At 37.6% G+C, this 17776-nt stretch overlaps 1 protein-coding gene and 1 long non-coding RNA gene across 2 annotated transcripts in view; one reads left to right on the top strand and one right to left on the bottom strand.

The window, feature by feature from the left end:
- The window catches only part of LOC112554168 (dynein intermediate chain 2, ciliary-like), a 26765-nt gene extending 16245 nt beyond the window's left edge, over positions 1-10520 (bottom strand). Inside the window, exons 1-7 of the mRNA XM_025221799.1 lie at positions 10387-10520; positions 8612-8647; positions 6739-6795; positions 4523-4570; positions 3403-3483; positions 2101-2230; positions 1590-1804 (exon numbers count right to left, since the gene is read on the bottom strand). Of these exons, the coding sequence (XP_025077584.1) occupies positions 1590-1804; positions 2101-2230; positions 3403-3483; positions 4523-4570; positions 6739-6795; positions 8612-8647; positions 10387-10419 (600 nt within the window). The 5' untranslated portion in view covers positions 10420-10520. The remainder of the gene's footprint in view (positions 1-1589; positions 1805-2100; positions 2231-3402; positions 3484-4522; positions 4571-6738; positions 6796-8611; positions 8648-10386) is intronic.
- The window catches only part of LOC112554169, a 23448-nt gene extending 5672 nt beyond the window's left edge, over positions 1-17776 (top strand). The window contains exons 2-4 of the long non-coding RNA XR_003097213.1: positions 10446-10602; positions 16019-16105; positions 17616-17776. This is a non-coding gene — a long non-coding RNA (uncharacterized LOC112554169). The remainder of the gene's footprint in view (positions 1-10445; positions 10603-16018; positions 16106-17615) is intronic.

Raw genomic sequence — 17776 nt, 5'->3', positions numbered from 1 at the left:
ACCTGACTTATGCCTGCGGGTCAGCGGACCACACTTTGAGAACCACTGGCATACATTATTTCTCAATGGTAATTCATAGGTATCTCAAAACATTTGAAAAGTAATTGTTTTACACAGATCTGATCAGTAGTTTCTATTTAGGCTAATAATAGATGAGCACATACTATACAGTGTCCATTGCTAGCATGCTGCAGGTATACAATGAAGCTTTTGAAACTTAAGAAACATAAAAACAGGATTTCTGTGTGTAGAAAATGTACTTCTGTACTTAATCCCTCAGTAAGTCAACACAAAAATATTCATAACTTTTTATCTTTTGTGTTTTAATCACAGTAAATAATCCACAAAAAGCATGTGCAATTTTTGAAAGGTCACCAGATGTCAGCACTTTATGGATTGCACACTTAAAGGAGTCCGAAATCTGAAACTCTGAAAACAGTGACAGAAGACTGAATGAACCACTATGAGCACTCTGCCTTCAACACTATCATTCCACCGAAACTCTTTGCCGATAGGTCATACTGTTAAAAAGTCTGACAGCAGCCGGAATGAACGAAACGAAATCGTTATCTCTGGAAGTGTGTTCTCACCTCGGCATAGAAAACCTTCCACTACGTTGCATGCGTAGTTCAGTCAGTGTGCCGCATTGGAGCTGCCTTCATCCCTTTCTTGATGGCACAATTCACTTCTATTTGGAATCGCTTCAAGACACTTTCTTTGGTCAAGATCTCATTTGTGATCCTGCCTTTCCTGGCCAGTACTTGCTGGGACATCTAACATTAAGACATGGTCATCTAGTAAATTCTTATCATGGAAAATTTACTTGTTTCCCCTGTACCCAACACAAGACACTCCTAAAAGCAATAACTGAATTCAAATCTTCCTGTTCTGTTGCAGCTAGTGCATGCAGAACCACCCAAACTCTCTGTCTCTGCAATGAAAGTCATTGATTAGTTACTTCTTAAATGATAAGACCAGATATCTTCAAGACAGATGCCCTGATCCATATCTCACCCTTTCCAAGCTGTTGTCCAACTTAGCCAATAGTGCCCATCCTGGAGTAAATTTTTTTGTGATGATAATAATAATGCACTAAATGTCAACAGGGAGAAAGATATCTCTGCCACTAAAAACTATCATGATAGTGAGCAAAATCACTTGCTGATTATGATCTACAATGGTATTACATATTCTTTTTGATTGCACTGTGCCAATAACCACCAACACACACTATTAGTTTGGCTTGCTGACATTCTCTGGGATTTACCTGTGTTTCCCATCAAACAAAAATATGTATAAATTACAGAAGAGAACTCCAAATTATGTCAAGGAACAATTAAAGTAGTATTAGGGGTCAAGATCCCGATAACAATAACAATACTAAAAAAAATGGGTGTGAAAACTGTCAACGATTTTGATTTGGGTATTGAAAACACCCAACAATTTTGGATAGGAAACTCTTTCTAACAGGTCCATAAAGTTGCTTTGCTTTGTTTTCATATGTCCAACAGAAAAGACTAGTACTACTGCTATCATACAAAACATCAGAAATGTCCACCATGAAACCTATATTCTAAACATACACTTACTCTGTAGGGATTGTTGTAGGTTTGAGAGGCACGCTCACTGAAGTTAAACTGATTGGTGAGCTTTTTCTCTTTTCCATGGGCTTCTGCAGGAACAGGTGTAACTGCTTCTCCTTCCCCAGACTCTGTTGGTGCTCCTTCACCTCTTTCTACCCCCTCTTCTCCTTCTGCTGCTGCGGGCTTTTCTTCTCCCTCACTTACTACATGCTCACTAGAAACTTAGAGGAAACAAAGAAAGGAAGTTTAGACACAAAGTATAAAAACACCTCTGAAAGCTGAATGTGTGCAGAAATCTTCCTGCATCCATCTAGTTGGTCTTTTAAAATAAATGTTTTTATTTGATATTGTGCATATAAAATGGAAAGATAGCGGATAACTGATATAGTACCAAAATATAATATCTCTCATCTTATGTTTGTGTATGTGGTTGGGTTTGTGAGCAAAAGAAAAAATTCTGTCTTGGACTTTCTCAGACAGACAATAAAGTTTGATTTAATTGTGATCAACAAATTACCACTATCTGGTAGGCCAAGACGAGTTCGCTGACGTCGTGCTTCATCAGAGTCCTTATGCAGCATATTACCATCTAGGGCAAAATGAACTGCTAGCTGGTCAACACTTGATGTCTGCTTGAACTGCCGCTCCTATTAGCATAAAATAAAATAAAATTGTTATCACTTTGTGTAAAATTTGTGTTAAATGTCACACATTCTCCTAGGGGGTTTTTTTTTTTTTTTGGTAGCCATAATGAAAGTTTGTTGGTTCGTTCCTTCTCCCCACCCAACCATGAAGTCAAATATGGATGAGCTGCAACTCATCAGAGACTTCAACCTCCAGGATCCCATCCTCCCCTGACATGGGTTGCCCTATATAGCAAATGCAGGGGACCTAAAGGTGTTAGAGAGAAAAGAAATATATAAAAAGAAAAGCATGATGAAAAAGAAGACAGGAGAAAGACCAGTATAGACAGAAAGATAAAACTGTAGGGTGACAGGGAGAGGGTTTGTTAGAAAAGGGTATAGGTAAAAGGGCCGGTTAAAGAGAAAAGAGATACTATAAAAAGAGGTGGGCTAGCTCAATCACCCAGCCAAAGAGAGGCTGGGTGTTCATCCCTGGCAAAAGAAGCCAGGCCCATAGGGGCCAGAGTTAACATGATTCTCGAAAGACAGCAATGCATTGAAAATTACTCCAAGGTTCCTGACAGACTGGAAGAAAGTGAGTGATGTGGAAAGAGGTAGAGAAACTGCTCAGTAGGGTAATGCTTCCACCTCTTCCTCTCTCAGAACGGCTTTTGGCCCTTCCCACTTCACCCTCTTATTCCTCCTACCCTGAATATTGTACAATATACTCTGTTGCTATGGTGCCCCCTACCCTCTGTAAAAACCCAACAGAGAGGTCACAAGGTTATTCAGAAAACCAGAGGATTCAAGCCCATCCCCCACCCATCTCCCCCTAACTGGAAAAATCAGGGCACACAGGGTCACTGGTTAGGAAAAACCCAGAGGGAGGGCAGTGTGTGTGAGGGTGTTTGCTGGACATCAGATGCCTTCCCCATTGTGCTGCCCCTAGTTAGAACATGTGTATCAGCCTGCATATGTGTACGTAACCAGCTACTTTCTATCATACTTTTAGGAAGAAATGAGGCATGGGTGGAACAGTATTCTTGATTCTGTAAGATATTTCTTAAAGAGACGGGTTTTGAGGCTGCATATGAAAGCTTCAAATGTCAACACTGTTCAAAGAAAAAGGGGAAGAGATATAGCTAAACTTGAAAGGATTATTTAACATTTATATGGCTGCAACTGTAATAATGTACCTTAAAACTGTAGCGAACAATATTTTGTGGTGCATGGGGGTTGTTAGCTGTCAAGATTCTGGTAAACTCTTCTTTCAGCTCCTGAAAGGCAAAATGTATTGCTTTTGTTAACATGAATTCTAGAACAACAGCAACTCTTTTCTTATTTTACTGCAGCAGGTATCAATTAAAAACATTCATTTATTATTATGTGTTCTAGGTATGACTGATAAACGTGCTTATACTTATGCTTTAGGAAGTTTTAAACTAAATTTTTAAATCAAGACCAAATTCCAATCCCTCTGTGTATCATTAACACACTGTGACAGTAGAAATGCTGCTTCATCTTGGATAAGACACAACAGTGACACTTGTTTCACTTGCCCTAACTCAAATAATGTTAGAGATGATAAAGTCAGAGTTGTTGGCCTGGAACATCCTAGGATTTCTGGAAACTTTACTACTCTTTGTAACAAATGACAAGTGACTAATTACAAACTCAACAACTGACTGACTTGAGGAGTCTCTCTTTCTCACTGAATGAAAATCTAAATCTCTCCTGAAACTGCCAATGCTGAGCTACTTATTACCTTGTTGAATTTTCAAAAAAACTGCCAACCCAATCCTCCTATTATCATGTGATCATCCTTTTGCCCTCTCCCTCCTGCACCTCCACCCCACCCATGTGCCATGACTCAGGCCATTCAACTTTTGTTTGTTGAGGGAGTCAATGCCACTGCCCAAAGTCAGATTGCTAAAAGAACATGCTGAGTTCATGGGCATGTGAGTGTGTTTGTGCTTGTTGAAGTGTACAAGTGTGCTTGCTAGTCTGTACATGTGAATGCCTGCAGGTGCATTTATGGGTTAGGTGCATGTGTGCTTGTTGAAATGTATACGTGTATGTATATGCTGGCCCCCTTATCCCACTGTACCTGACCTAGAAACTAATACGTCTACAACATCTTAGTATTCAAATAAATCATGTGACCTTGCCTGCAATGCCATGTCTGGGGAAAGTAAGCCAAGCTGGCTGGAACAGCTGGAAGGTTCAATTAGGTCACCCAAATGAACTGTGTTATGTAAGTAGTAGTATTATGGAGGGACAAAAACAATTAAAGTGATAATTATAACTTGTACTCACAGCTTCAGTCAAATCAAGCTGATCGTCAGGCTTGATAAGAGTTTTTGTCTGAAAACAGATTGAAATCCAAAGTACATGCACATGCACGCATGCACACACACACACATATAAAACTGAAAATGCTTGTGCAAACATGCAGACTAAAAATAAAACCTAGTATTCAAGGCTAACTCAAGGTAAAATTATTTTCAAATGACTGGGCTTGTTAGATTTATTGTAATGATGATGATTCCAGAAATTTGAGCAAATCACTTTTTTCACATAATACAAACCTCTGTACATCAGTATTTTCAAATGAATTTTAGAAAGTGACCCAGATCTCATTTTCTATGATGTCTGGACGTCATGATGGGGAAAGGGTCTTCTCTAGGAATGGCAAGATGTCATTGGGAATCTCAAGGCAGGATAAGGCAGTCGACAGCAGCAATGGACCTGCTCACTATTTTCTTCTGTCAGTAACATGCCAGGCAAGATGGACAATGCATGTGCCCCCCCCCCCCCCCCCATCCCCTCAAGTAAAGCAAGGGCAGCTGATCACACTATTTTTAAAATATGCAAAAAATAGAAAATTTTACAATCTGGAGAGATCCATGCTAGCCTAATTGCGAGTTTTTCAGAGTTTCCTACCTCACGTTTCACGTAGCCCCCTACATTGAAACTGAAGCTGTAAGTAGTGATAAACTCTCAGCTATTTTCTAGTTCTACCAAATTGTGCACATAATAATGATGAACTGTTTTTTTCCACAGTATGGGCATAGGACTGGGAAGGAGTGTTTGGTCAATGGCAGTTTATGTCATTAGTTTGTGACAAAATATGGAGATGAAAAAAAACCTGTCTGCATTCTGCACTCATCAGCCATATAGATATGCCTGATTATGAACCAATGTAGATTGAATATGTCTGCAAAAATGGATTTAATGTACCATTTTTTTTTGTCAGAAATCTGTGCAACACCAGAGGCAAAATGTTCTGCTGGAACATCATGAATATTTTTGAAAAACCAATACTGGAAATCTGCATCAAGGTCTGACTTTTCATGCTGGAATATGATGACAGGTCTTGGAGTTTCTGGGTTGGAATCTCTGGGTATTTGTACAGTACAGATTTGCAACTGTCTTCCTTGCAGCATTTTCACTTTGTAAGACATTTGGAGAAGAGATCTCACAACAACAGTCACTAGCTTAGGCTGGCTGGCTGGCTTCACCCAAGCTAGATGGCCAAGTTCGAAAAGAACAGCTAACATAGTATGATGATCTCTGTCATAGTTATGCTTCTGTTTCATTGTCTAGTACAGTAAAACAGCAGTGATCAATGTTCATTTTACAGTTCATTTAAGTCATCTCTGATGTTAAGTACTTACTTGGTTGACATGAAACATGCTGGTATCAGATTCACTAAAAAGGTTTATACTAGATGTTACAAAACTAAACTGCCATAAAACTGCTATAAACTGCCATCTATCTCCTGTTTCATTTGATTGCCCCCATTGCAACTGTGAAGAAACTAAGTAACATTTTGTGTCCATGTGCACAAAATAATAAAGATCCTTGGTAGTTGTACATCCCAGAAAAGTTTCTTTACAGTATTTCTCAGTTTTGTTTATTCACTTTATTTGTAAGTAATTCTATAAAATTCTAAATCTAGCCTATTTTCTTCACAAAGCATTACAGATTAAGGAGAATAAATGATTAGTGAATGTTTACTGATGATATATTTGATAATAAAAATATTTAACTTGGCACTATCTTTGAATGTTGTCATTTTAATGAAGTTCAGACACTAGTATTATATCTCTTTACTGTAACTGTGCCTGTAAAATTTGTATTTGACTTTTCGCCTTACTCCCCACCCCAACATTAATTATGGGCAAGGGCCTACTGATCAATGTCACTTGCCTTCTGTTAGCAGACTGTCTTTCCAAGAATCTGACATCATACTATCTACAAGCATATCTAGATATATGCTGCTGCTTCTTGCTCTATAACATGGACTATAAAAGAACATGAAGAATAGCATAATGTATAGCACAGTGGATAGTCTGTAAATGGGTTACATCCTCTTTATATAATTTTCATACCAAAGAACCAGTCTCCAAATCTGCAAGGTTGGTTTGAAAGAGAGTATTCATTTTATACAACTGCTTTTTTTATGTCAATGGTTGAGGCCTTGGAATCTCTCCATCTTTTTATGCATTATCCCCTTTAGGAAAACATACCTGAGTCCAATCATCAGCATCTGTGCCCTCTCCTACATCTGTAGCGTCATCTTCTTGCTATTAGAAAACAGAAATATGAAAACAGACCATACAGTTTTCTAAACTACTATTGTTATGAATAATTTATGGTTGAAAGCTATAAATATTAAACATTTCTGTACTGCATTTTCTTCGAAACTTATTTGGGCTAACAATGCTTAGCTAAAACTTTATGAATGTAGTTTTGGATTTGTCTGGAAGTACCAGGATACTTGAAATGCTCAATGATTCTTTAAAACAAATTAAAAAATATAAAACTGACTGATTCTGTTTTCTTTTTTTTAAATATAACATTTTATTTCTGTCATGATGTCATAACATCGTATGCCAGAGAAGCAAATTGCAGTCAATATAAATCATATGACAGGAGAACAAATTGCGTACTTTGCTTCCTTCATTCATCACAATTCCCTGGATATACTTGTGGGACATATAAACATATGCTTTCATAATTTCTGGAATAAATATGACAGATGAAGTGGAAAGTTCAGCCCACTCCCATAAAGACATAAAGTTAGCCTCTCTGGTAAGGGTTCTTTACAATTACAAATATTCCTTGAAAGTCATCTGGCATGTAAAAATTATGTAAAATTCTTAACTAGCAAACAGTGTAATATGCCATACTGCATAGAGTGACTTCTCTTACAAGAGATCAAGATCATCCCTGCTGATGCAGAATTTCCAAAATTATATGCATTTCTAAATCATATTTCAGAAGGGAAAGAAAAATAGTTTCTTTTAATTAAAGCTTAAGAATGGCAAGAGTTGTCTCCACTTCTACCTAAGCCCACATTCAGCTGTATACTGCTATTGGATCAGCACACCTTCATAGAAGACTGGGGAACAAGGCATATCTGGTTGTCTAGCCTTATCTTTATCCTATCTATCCTATAGTCTGCTTAGCAACAGGACATGGTACTGATGCAAATACCTGGCAACTTGCAACCATTTATCATCAAACAAGGACTAGCAATTTCACTGAATTTACAGCTCTGTTAATCATTCCCTTTAGCAATTTGTCTTCCCTCAAGATATCTGTATATGTATATATAGTATTCCATTTAATTGCCATATTTTGACACTATGCTTGAATGTGGTTTGGGTAGTCTATGCATGCAAGTGACATCTGCAAGTATGTGAGATTGGACTTTGTAAAGTAAGTGGTGGCCATCTTTTAGGCATGTTCCTTGTGTCATATTACTTTGCAAATAAATGTTTATATTATGCTGCTGATGATGAGAAGGTATCACCATGACCTTAGGATCTTACCTGAGTAGCCTCTTCAAATTACTTCTCTTATGTAGGAAGAAGGGAAGATGATTTTGCATGTAAGTGTATAATAGAGATATAACTTGTTTCTTTGTCTGGCAACCATTACACACAAACTGGCCAGCCAAAAGCAATCTTTGCTGAAAGAATGTACAACCATCATATGTGACTCCACATCCATGACAATATGACAAAGACAGGTGATGTAAAAAAAATATGTAATTTGTAGGATTGGGGAAAAGTAAAAAATGCATAGGAATTTTGTAAATGCATAGCACTAAAAATCTACACACTTTTTAAACTCTCTTTAACATTGCAAACCAGAATGACAAGATAAGCCTAGTTTCCCCCAAAAAGCCTCATTATTAATGGAGACTACCAATATATTTCCTTTATCCTATTTTCTTGACAAAATATGTATATTTTTTAATATACTTAATAAGGAAAAATTGACATATCTAGCCAGTTAAGGTCCTACACCAAGATATTAACAAACCAGATTATATCATAGTTTCAGTTGTGTGTTTAAAATATGAGTACTTTATACATAACAACAAATACTCACCCGGGTTCGTGTCATCCGCCTTTGCCTTTCAGGTACCTATAGTGAAAAAAACAGAGTTTCATTTTAAATTATTAAATGCTACAGCATCAAAACAATGTATATTTCTTTTGCTGATTACTCATTTTGGATAATGAATGCTTAAAGTTGAAATAAAAATTTTGTGTTCTGGTGGTTCCCCAGCGCTATGTAAACAGCATATTGCTGAAATTACATCTGTATGTGTCACAAAATGCTAGACTGCATGGTCTTGAGATATCTTTATTGCCTTGTTTCAAGCTCTAAAGCAGTCTTTTGTTGTTCATTTGAGTCATTCTTTTGCATGAAATTTGTGTTGTGAACTAGTAAAACACTTTTTTAAGAACGAGTACTGCTGCTGGGCCAATCTCTGAGCTTTGGATACCATAAGAGCTTAATTATTATATTTATACTTTTATATTTATGTTTTTTAACTGTGCTCTAAAATGACTCAATAGCACAACAAGTAGAGATGGGAGTGTGCCTGTCCAGAAAAGCAGCTATAGTCTCAGGTTGCAGAGGAACACTAATTAAGTCACTGGAACTGTCACTGATGATCTTCAAATTAGAGACACCATGTTAGAGATCAATATAGGCTAAAGTGTGAGAGATGACAACAGGTTTACAAAAGGTTTAGTTGGCACAGGCTGTTTAAAATCCAGGTTAAAGATACTAGAAAATAGTCCAATGAACAGCTTGTGACAGAAAGAACATGGACACAGCAGGCCTTGCCCTCATATACAAAACCAGCTGATGACATGATAGTGATTGTATTTGTTAGATCAGCTGTTCCAGGTTCTACTCTTGCACTAGTGATGTTAGTAAGTCCCCATCCATCCACTTTCTTTCTTCTCAACCTGGCTGCTGGGACTGTTTCATGTTGTTTAAGTCTCCACTTCTGACTAGGATTATGTTGTAGCTTCAGAGCACCCAAAAGCACTGGCTATACTCCTCTTTTATACCAATACGAAGGGGATGTGTTCTTGCATCATGGATGATTCAGTCTTAATGTAAGACAGTCTTAATGTAAGCTGCTCTGATCCTGCTCTGAATCTAGGCGTCTGCTCACTAAACAGTGCTGGTATATAATTAATCATATGGAGAAGACATTTGAGCATATTTTTACACTGCCAAGCAGCAGGATAGGAAGGAAATCAAAATATGATACTGACTGAATGGGTCAAGATGGAAGAACAAGGAAAATAACACAGAAAAATGTAGAAAAGTAACCAAACAGCCCTTTCTGACCCATTCTGGCGCTGTAGGAGTTGAGCCATCATAAAAATTGCGTTAACGTTAACGTATGCAGTAAAGTTATGTGGGTCTTTAATGACAAAAGACCAACACAAAAAGTATTAGCGGTAAAGTTTAAATACAAAATACTGTTGAAAAAACATGCAACACGTTTAATAAAATACACATGCAGTTATCCGTGATTTAGTAATGGAGGATTTAATTCACAATCCATCAGCTGGTTCTACTATAAACAATTAATTTACAGTTATACTTTTAAATGTATAGAGAATTGGGGGAATTTGAGAACAGCAAAATTCAGAATCTTTATAAGGAATCTTTATAAGGTACCGGAATTAATAAACTGAGAAACCAACTGTATTTTGTGTGTGAATTTCTAATTAGAAAAATAAAACAAATATTGACTAGGCAACGAAAATCATCTCATAGCACAATGTCATTTTTTTTAAAATATCATACAAGAAAGAAGATCACATGTCAAGGAAAGGGTTTTTGATGTTTTGTACCTGTTTGGGTTTTGCAACTTGTTTAACCGGCATCTTGTTTACTTTTATGATGTCTACAGCACTGTTAACACGTTTGAGCCGATGATGTTGGACGTAACCAGGGGCAACAATGAAAGGTCACCGCTTGCCCGTATGAAGATAAAGGGAGAGAAGTCTGACTACGCGGGACCGTGCAATCGAACGGTGTTTTTAATGCGTGCTTAGACATGTTTTGGGGTGCGTACACACTCACTTTAAGCTAAAAACCAACAGATTCTGTTACTAAATTATTGTCTTTAAGATTATTTACAATAATAAGATTAGTTGCTTGGAGAAGCGCTTCATTTAAGGGGAATGCGCATGTTATTGAAACAATTTTGTGGTAGAGTCGTCGTCCCCTTACAAAACTACATCAGAAAAATTTATAACTTACTCAAGTATCGTTTTTGTTAAATTTAAATACATCTTTCAACCCTCTGAGTAATTATCAGCCGATATTAATGCTTGTAGTTAAGATGACGATTAAAAACTCTAATTTTTGTTTGATTTACATTATCTGACGATTTAAAGGGTGGGGGGGGGGGGGGGGAAGGAGTGATGCAAACGTGCCCGAGAACACATGCTTCTCACCAAACCCACCTTTTTTTTTAAAGGTTTTAAAGTAATCATACACAATTTAATAACAGTATTTACCAATAATAAAGAAAAATTGTAAAAATCAATAAAAAAAAAAAAATGTAACAAACAGAAGATATGTAGTTATTAAGTGAAGTACTAGGGCTCACAGAATCACTGAACAACTTCACGTCAACACCAGCCCCCCCCACTAAGACATAAGTCATCAAAGCTATCAAAAGCATGAAAAGTGGCAAAGCAGCCAGCCCGAATGCCATACCCCCAGAAAAACTAAAGGCAGACCCAGAAACAACAGCAACAATTTTACAGCCTCTCCTACACAAGATCTGGGAACAAGAGCTAGTACCAACATACAGGAAGCTAGGCCACTTGGTCAAGTTACCAAAGAAAGGAGACCTCTCCCAGTGCAACAACTGGCAGGGGATCATGCTGCTGTCCATCCCCAGCAAATTCCTGACAAGGGTAATACTAGAGAGACTGAAGAAGGCATTAGACAAGAGACTGAAACCAGAACAAGCAGTGTTTCGCCAGGATGTGTCATGTACTGACCCTTTGCCACTCTCTGTATCATCATTGAACAGTATATCGAGTGGCAATCCCCCCTTTATGTAATTTTTGTGGACCAAGAAGGCATTTGACAGTGTAGACAGGGACGTCATCTGGAGGCTGATGATCCACTACGGCATTCCACCTAAGCTCATAAACATCATCCAAGGGTTGTACGAAGACTCATCCTGCCAAGTTATCCACAAAAGCAAACTCACTAAATCTTTTGTAAAGAAGACCAGCATAAGACGGGGTTGCATATTATCACCAATAATCTTCCTGATGGTCATAGACTGGATTGTGCACAAGACAACAACACTGGTAGCCAATGGACCTTCACCAAACAGCTAGAGGACCTGGACTTTGCAGATGACATTTGTCTCCTATCTTATCGGCAGCAACATGTACAAGCCAAACTGAGTAAGCAGGCAGAGAAGACTGGCTTACAGGTCAACAGAAGGAAGACTGAAGTGATGAGAATCAACAACAAGCAGAAACTCCAAATCCAACTTCAAGGAGAGAACATCCTGGAAACAGATGGCTTTGTGTATCTGGGGAGCATTGTCAACAAGGACGGTGGAGCAGAGGATGATGTCAAAAGCTGCATCAACAAGGCCAGGAATGCTTTCAACAGCCTACATGCCATCTGGAACTCCCGACCATTATCTTTCCACAGTAAGACCCGCATCTTCAACACCAATGTGAAAGCTGTTCTACTGTATGGTTCTGGAACCTAAAGAGTGACAACCCATCAGCAACAAGCTCCAGACCTTTACCAACTGATGCCTATGCCATATTCTGGGAATAAGATGGCCTGAAAAGATCTCCAACAGCAGCCCGTGGAAAAGAACCAACCAGAATGCCACTAGCCAAGACATCAAAAAGCGCAAATGGGGCTGGATAGGAAACCAGCTGACACCGTTGCCAGACAGGCATTTGACTGGAACCCTCAGGGGAAGAGGAGAGTTGGGAGACCAAAGTAGACTTGGAAAAGAACAGTATAGAGTGAGGCAACAGACGTCAGAACCACATGGGCCCACCTGAGGGGGGCTGCCTAAAACCAGGTCCGCTGGCGAGTTGTTGTGGCCCTATGCTCCTCGAGGAGTAACAAGGAATAAATTAAACTAATGTGGGTCTAAACTATGACCATAGACAACTCTTGTGTTCAAAGAGAAGAAAAACCAACAAAAAACAGAAAGGTGCACAAAAGGAGAGATGAACAATACAATATAAAATTCTACCATGTGTCTGATTATTTATCAAGCACCAATCCACTTCCCCTACCACTGATGTCAAGTGCTAACAGATAAATTCTTGATTCCTAGTCAGACCGAGGATAAAAAAAAAGCACTTTTAGTTCTTATAAAGCATGTGATATTGAAATCTTCAGACCATAAAAAAATGATGTATATTTGACATTTTAACTGCTACTATTTTCAGTACCATCTTTAGCTTTTTTTGATCCCATCCTCTTCTGCTGTATAGCAGCTTTTCTCCCTCTCAGGCACACTCTGCTAACCAGACCATCCAAGATTGTATTTCAGATATTAGACTATTGATGACCTACAACAAGTTGAAACTAAATGATGAAAAAACAGAATCTTTTATTTTTTTCAAAGAGGAGAGCCAGAGTTTACCATTTATTACCTGTCTCTGTTACGGAAGGCAATGCTGAAGTTTTTTTCCTAACTTTGAAACGTAACTTAAGTTATGTAACCAAAAAGAAAAAAAAACTAAAACAACTTACATAATGTCTGTTGATATGTCTCTTGATAAGCATGTTTCTAGCATCTGTCATTCAGCATACTATGAACTCCAGATGATCAGTTACATTTGCCATATTATGTTCATCTCAACCACTAAAATTCTCATCTGCTCATTTGTTCTGTCTAAATTAGACTGTTGCAACTCTCTTCTTGCTGACTGTCCACAGTACCTCATCCACAAGTTTCAGAAAGTCCAGAACTTAGTTACTCGCCTCATTTTCCGGGCTCACAAGTCTGAATGTCATACCACTTCTTCACTCTCTTCATTGGCTACCAATTAAAGCTAGAATAGACTACAAGTTCTGAACTCTATGATTTGGGTTCTTTGATGGCTCCTCATCCTACTAGTTTAGTCCTTGTTACTCCTTGAAGAGCATAGGGCCGCATCCTCCTCCCACTACTTCACTTAAATCTTGTCTGTCCGCACTCCTGCTCGAAACCTTCACTCCTCATCAGATTCCCGCATTCTATCCCTCCCTCCCTTCCATAAAGGCAATCACTTATGAACAATGGATGTTCTTCCTCTGTGCTACTAAGCATTGGAACTCTTTTACATCATATTCACCACTTATTCACATATTTGACTTAAAGACTACATTCAAACGTTCTTTGAAAAAGTTTTGTTCACTAAGTACTATCCTGATTAACTATCCTTGACTCCTTTTGCAATATTGTCTGTCATGTTAACCATCATGTAACAACTCCCTCTTACACTGTTTATAGTTCCCTTCATATCTTTATCTATTGCTTTATGTTCCACTCTTGCACTTTACCTTTATGTTGTTCAGTGTGCCTTATAAGTATCTCACCATCCACTGTCTGCTGTTTAATGTTCATTTGTCATTACTGGTGTGCGCAGAGAGTGCAATCTATCTGGGTCATGATGCTGGGCATTACAAGTACACATTATTATTATTAAAGACTAAGGAAATGATTTTCAACTTTTGGATGAACAAGCCTGAGGAGGCAGTCATCAGTACTGATCATGATGATGCCATTGAGGTAGACTTTTAAAAATATTTAGGTATTATCTTCAATAACAAGCTTAAATGGGACATCAATACTGACATAATCCCTGGTAGGAGCCAGCAATTCCTGTATCCTACGAAAACTCAGATCTTTCTCTGTCAGCTCAGTCATCTTCACTTGGTTTTATCAGTCCTTCATTGAAAGTCTCTCTGTATTTTCATCTCTTGGTTTCACAGCCTCTCCCTCGGGAACAGGAACAGTCTTGTTTCTCTTTTTGATAGCTGTTCCAAGATCGCTGGAATCAGGCAGAGGAACTTGGCATCCATGTGTTGTCAGCAAATCCTTAGGAAGGCATCCTGCGTCCTCTCTACTTTTGATCATGGATTGGCGTGAATAAAATGAAAAAATATGTGAGTTTTTAGTTTTGCGGTCTGGTTGTAGGTACTTGATGCTTGTATGCAGAATCAGTCATCACCGCAACTCATTCATTCCACGTGCCATTGATAAACTCTACTGGCCATGATCTTATGTTAGCCTGAGGTGACCCAACAGTATCTTACAGTATGTGTATATATGTGTGTGTGTATATATATTGTGAGAGAAATTAATTCATAGTGTATTTGTATTTATCTGTATATTGCTAGCATATGAGCACTACATGTAATTGCCCTTGTGGATTAATAAAGTTGCATTATTGCATTGTGATATGTTGTATGTTGGTTTGTTTAGTCTTGTAAACACAGTGCATTGAGCTCTCTTCCACACAGGGAAGGGGTACTTTTAGAATTAATATGAATATTATTTATGTATTCAGTGGGAAACAAAATAACAAAAAGATTAAAAGTCATCCATAAAAATAATTCACTTACTGCTGGCAAAATGATGATGTCCCAGTCTGTAATGATTAGTAACTGAACTGAAACTAATTACCATGCAGTTGATTTCTCACAGCCATTCATCTCAGTTAATTTCTTAAATTCTTGATTTCTAATCACTTTTGGTAGCATATCTGAAAGAGCAACTGTGTAGGACACGCAAGACAGACATGTTTACAAAAGTCTACCTAAAAGGCGATTTCAATAACCCCTAGTTTGATGATGTGGTGAACCTTTCAAAATAAGTTATGCTGAAACCCATTTCTGGTGCTTTGAGCCTGGCTGGAACTGGGAATGGCACTTTATAAATATGACTCATTATTATTATTATCTTCTGTGCTCATGTCATGTAGGAATATCAAAGAAATGTCATGTAAATAGGCATCACGTTAGGTTTTTAAAATTACATCATACAGAAAGATGCCATAAAAATACTTTAGACCCATTAACTTATCTAAGATGTTTCCACTTCAGTGGCGACCATTAATGAGACAAACTGCTTAAACATTTTAAAATAAGTTTAGCTATCTTAGAAATTGGGATCTAATCACTCTGTCTTTGCTAAATGCTTTTTTGGGTACTAATTTCCCACCAACTTTGTCCTAACATTTAGGAAGCGCTTAAAACCTTTTTCATAATCAAATCTGAAATTCAAATCATCTTTCTGCAGTTAGATTACACTTTTGCTTGCAACGTTAAGAGAATATTGAAAGTGAAATGAGATTTGTCCATTGACTTGAATTTCATGTCCTGTCATCAGGCATTGGATTTGTGGTTAGACATGATCCCAGCAATATTTTTTCTTGCTTCTTAACATATATAAAAGGATGTGATATAAAGGTTACATGTGTCTTGTTGCAGGCATTACTTTGGATGGAGGCAAACGATATTCCCAAACGGTTGAAAGGCCATTTCATTTATCCATGGCTGCTTTAGAATGTAACTCTGGTATGTATTGTACCACACTGTCATGTTTACATTTTTATTTATTTTAGTAAGAGTAAGCCTCTTTATTCTGATCTAGCTTCCTTCTTTTTAATGTCTACTTTTTCACATACATCAGTACCTTCTGACATCATTCTCCCAATTGTCAATTGTCATTTTCAGTTTGATCTGATCTACTACTGTTACAAAATGTACATGATGAATCTTATTCATCTTTTAGAAAATCCACTTTGGCCTGTGGTTGGAAAACTCCTTCACCCAATATCTTTTAATCAGAGATAGACACTTGATTTATCAGGAAGGTAATAGTGGTGGAAGGAAAGGGAGACTTTACCTTTGTATGCAGTACAAATTTCCTTAAAGTTTTGCAAATCGCTAGGTTGTAGATTTCACACTCAATGAATTTCTTCTTTATCTATATTGACATTTTGAGATCTTACTCATCTCACTTGTTATGCAATGTTGGCATACTGGCATTCAAAGCACAACTGCAGATGGTGCTGCATCAGATTTTATGTTTGTTAGATTTTGGTCTCCAGTTCTGGTTTGTTGGAGGCTTTTTAGGCCACAACACTCTTTTTTTTTAACATACTACCTACCATTTTATAATTTTGTTCCTTATGTTGGCTTTTGCTGTTAAGGATGCTATCGTATCACTTTGGAGTTTTTTGTCTCAACTTTTCTCATCATGATATAGCCTTAGTTGCTGGAAAACAAACCAATGGGACACTCTGGGCCAGAATAAATTACATGCTATCCTTCTTTGTCTTTTGGACCACCTACCTCCATGCCATTCTATGTGACAGTAGTAGTAGACTTAGGATGGGACATACCTATGCCACACATCCCCATCTTTTCTGAGGTAAATCCCCACCGGTTTGTCCTTGGTGCCAGGGAAGTTTTATTGTTGTACACGTTTTAATTACTTGTCCTGGTTTTCAAAGTATTCTTTAGAAAATTTTTATAGCAGGTACTTTCTTTTCCTTGTTTAAAGGTTTATCCCATCGGCAGCTATTTTTTCATTTCAAAGAGAAGGATTTACCATCAGATTTAAGATGTTTAGCTTCTGTTAGATTTTTGCTTATTGTTCTGGCTTAATGGTGGCATTTTAAGGGATCTCTTTTTGCATATTACCTATACCCTTTTTATATTATCCTTTTTCCTGATGCTGGGTTTTGTTACTAAGGATGTTGTTATTGTGTCACTCAGGGGGGTTTTGTTTTTCAACCAAAAGATAATGTATCATTTCCTTTTGTGATAAAGCCTTAGTTACTAGCACAGCACAAAACAAACAACGAACCAGCTACACAGAAAAATGTCCTAGTACTGATGATTTTAAAATTTTGTAGCTGATTTTTTTTCACAGGATCTATAATTTTATTCTGTTATTGTTTCTAAGATTATCCATCTCTACAAAATCTCTTATCCATCTTTACAAAATGTTAATTTTGTTTCTGTTGTGATATGCATTATTCAGCTTGTGAAGTTACTGTAAAATGATACTGTTTTGCAGCTGAGCGTGATAAAACAAGACGTGTGCAGGTGATGATACAGCATGATTCAGCGGAATTTCTTCTATGTACCTTGTGTCCTTTCAACCTGCTACAACAGCAGCTTGATCTAACTTTCAGCCAGGGGGAGGAAGTAACATTTTTCCTAAATGGCATAGGTAAG

This window comes from Pomacea canaliculata, linkage group LG13 (genome assembly GCF_003073045.1).
Source record: "Pomacea canaliculata isolate SZHN2017 linkage group LG13, ASM307304v1, whole genome shotgun sequence".
In the NCBI taxonomy this organism is placed as follows: domain Eukaryota; kingdom Metazoa; phylum Mollusca; class Gastropoda; order Architaenioglossa; family Ampullariidae; genus Pomacea; species Pomacea canaliculata.
The sequence above is the reverse complement of the archived record's forward strand: the minus strand, read 5'-3'. Positions and strand labels throughout refer to the sequence as shown.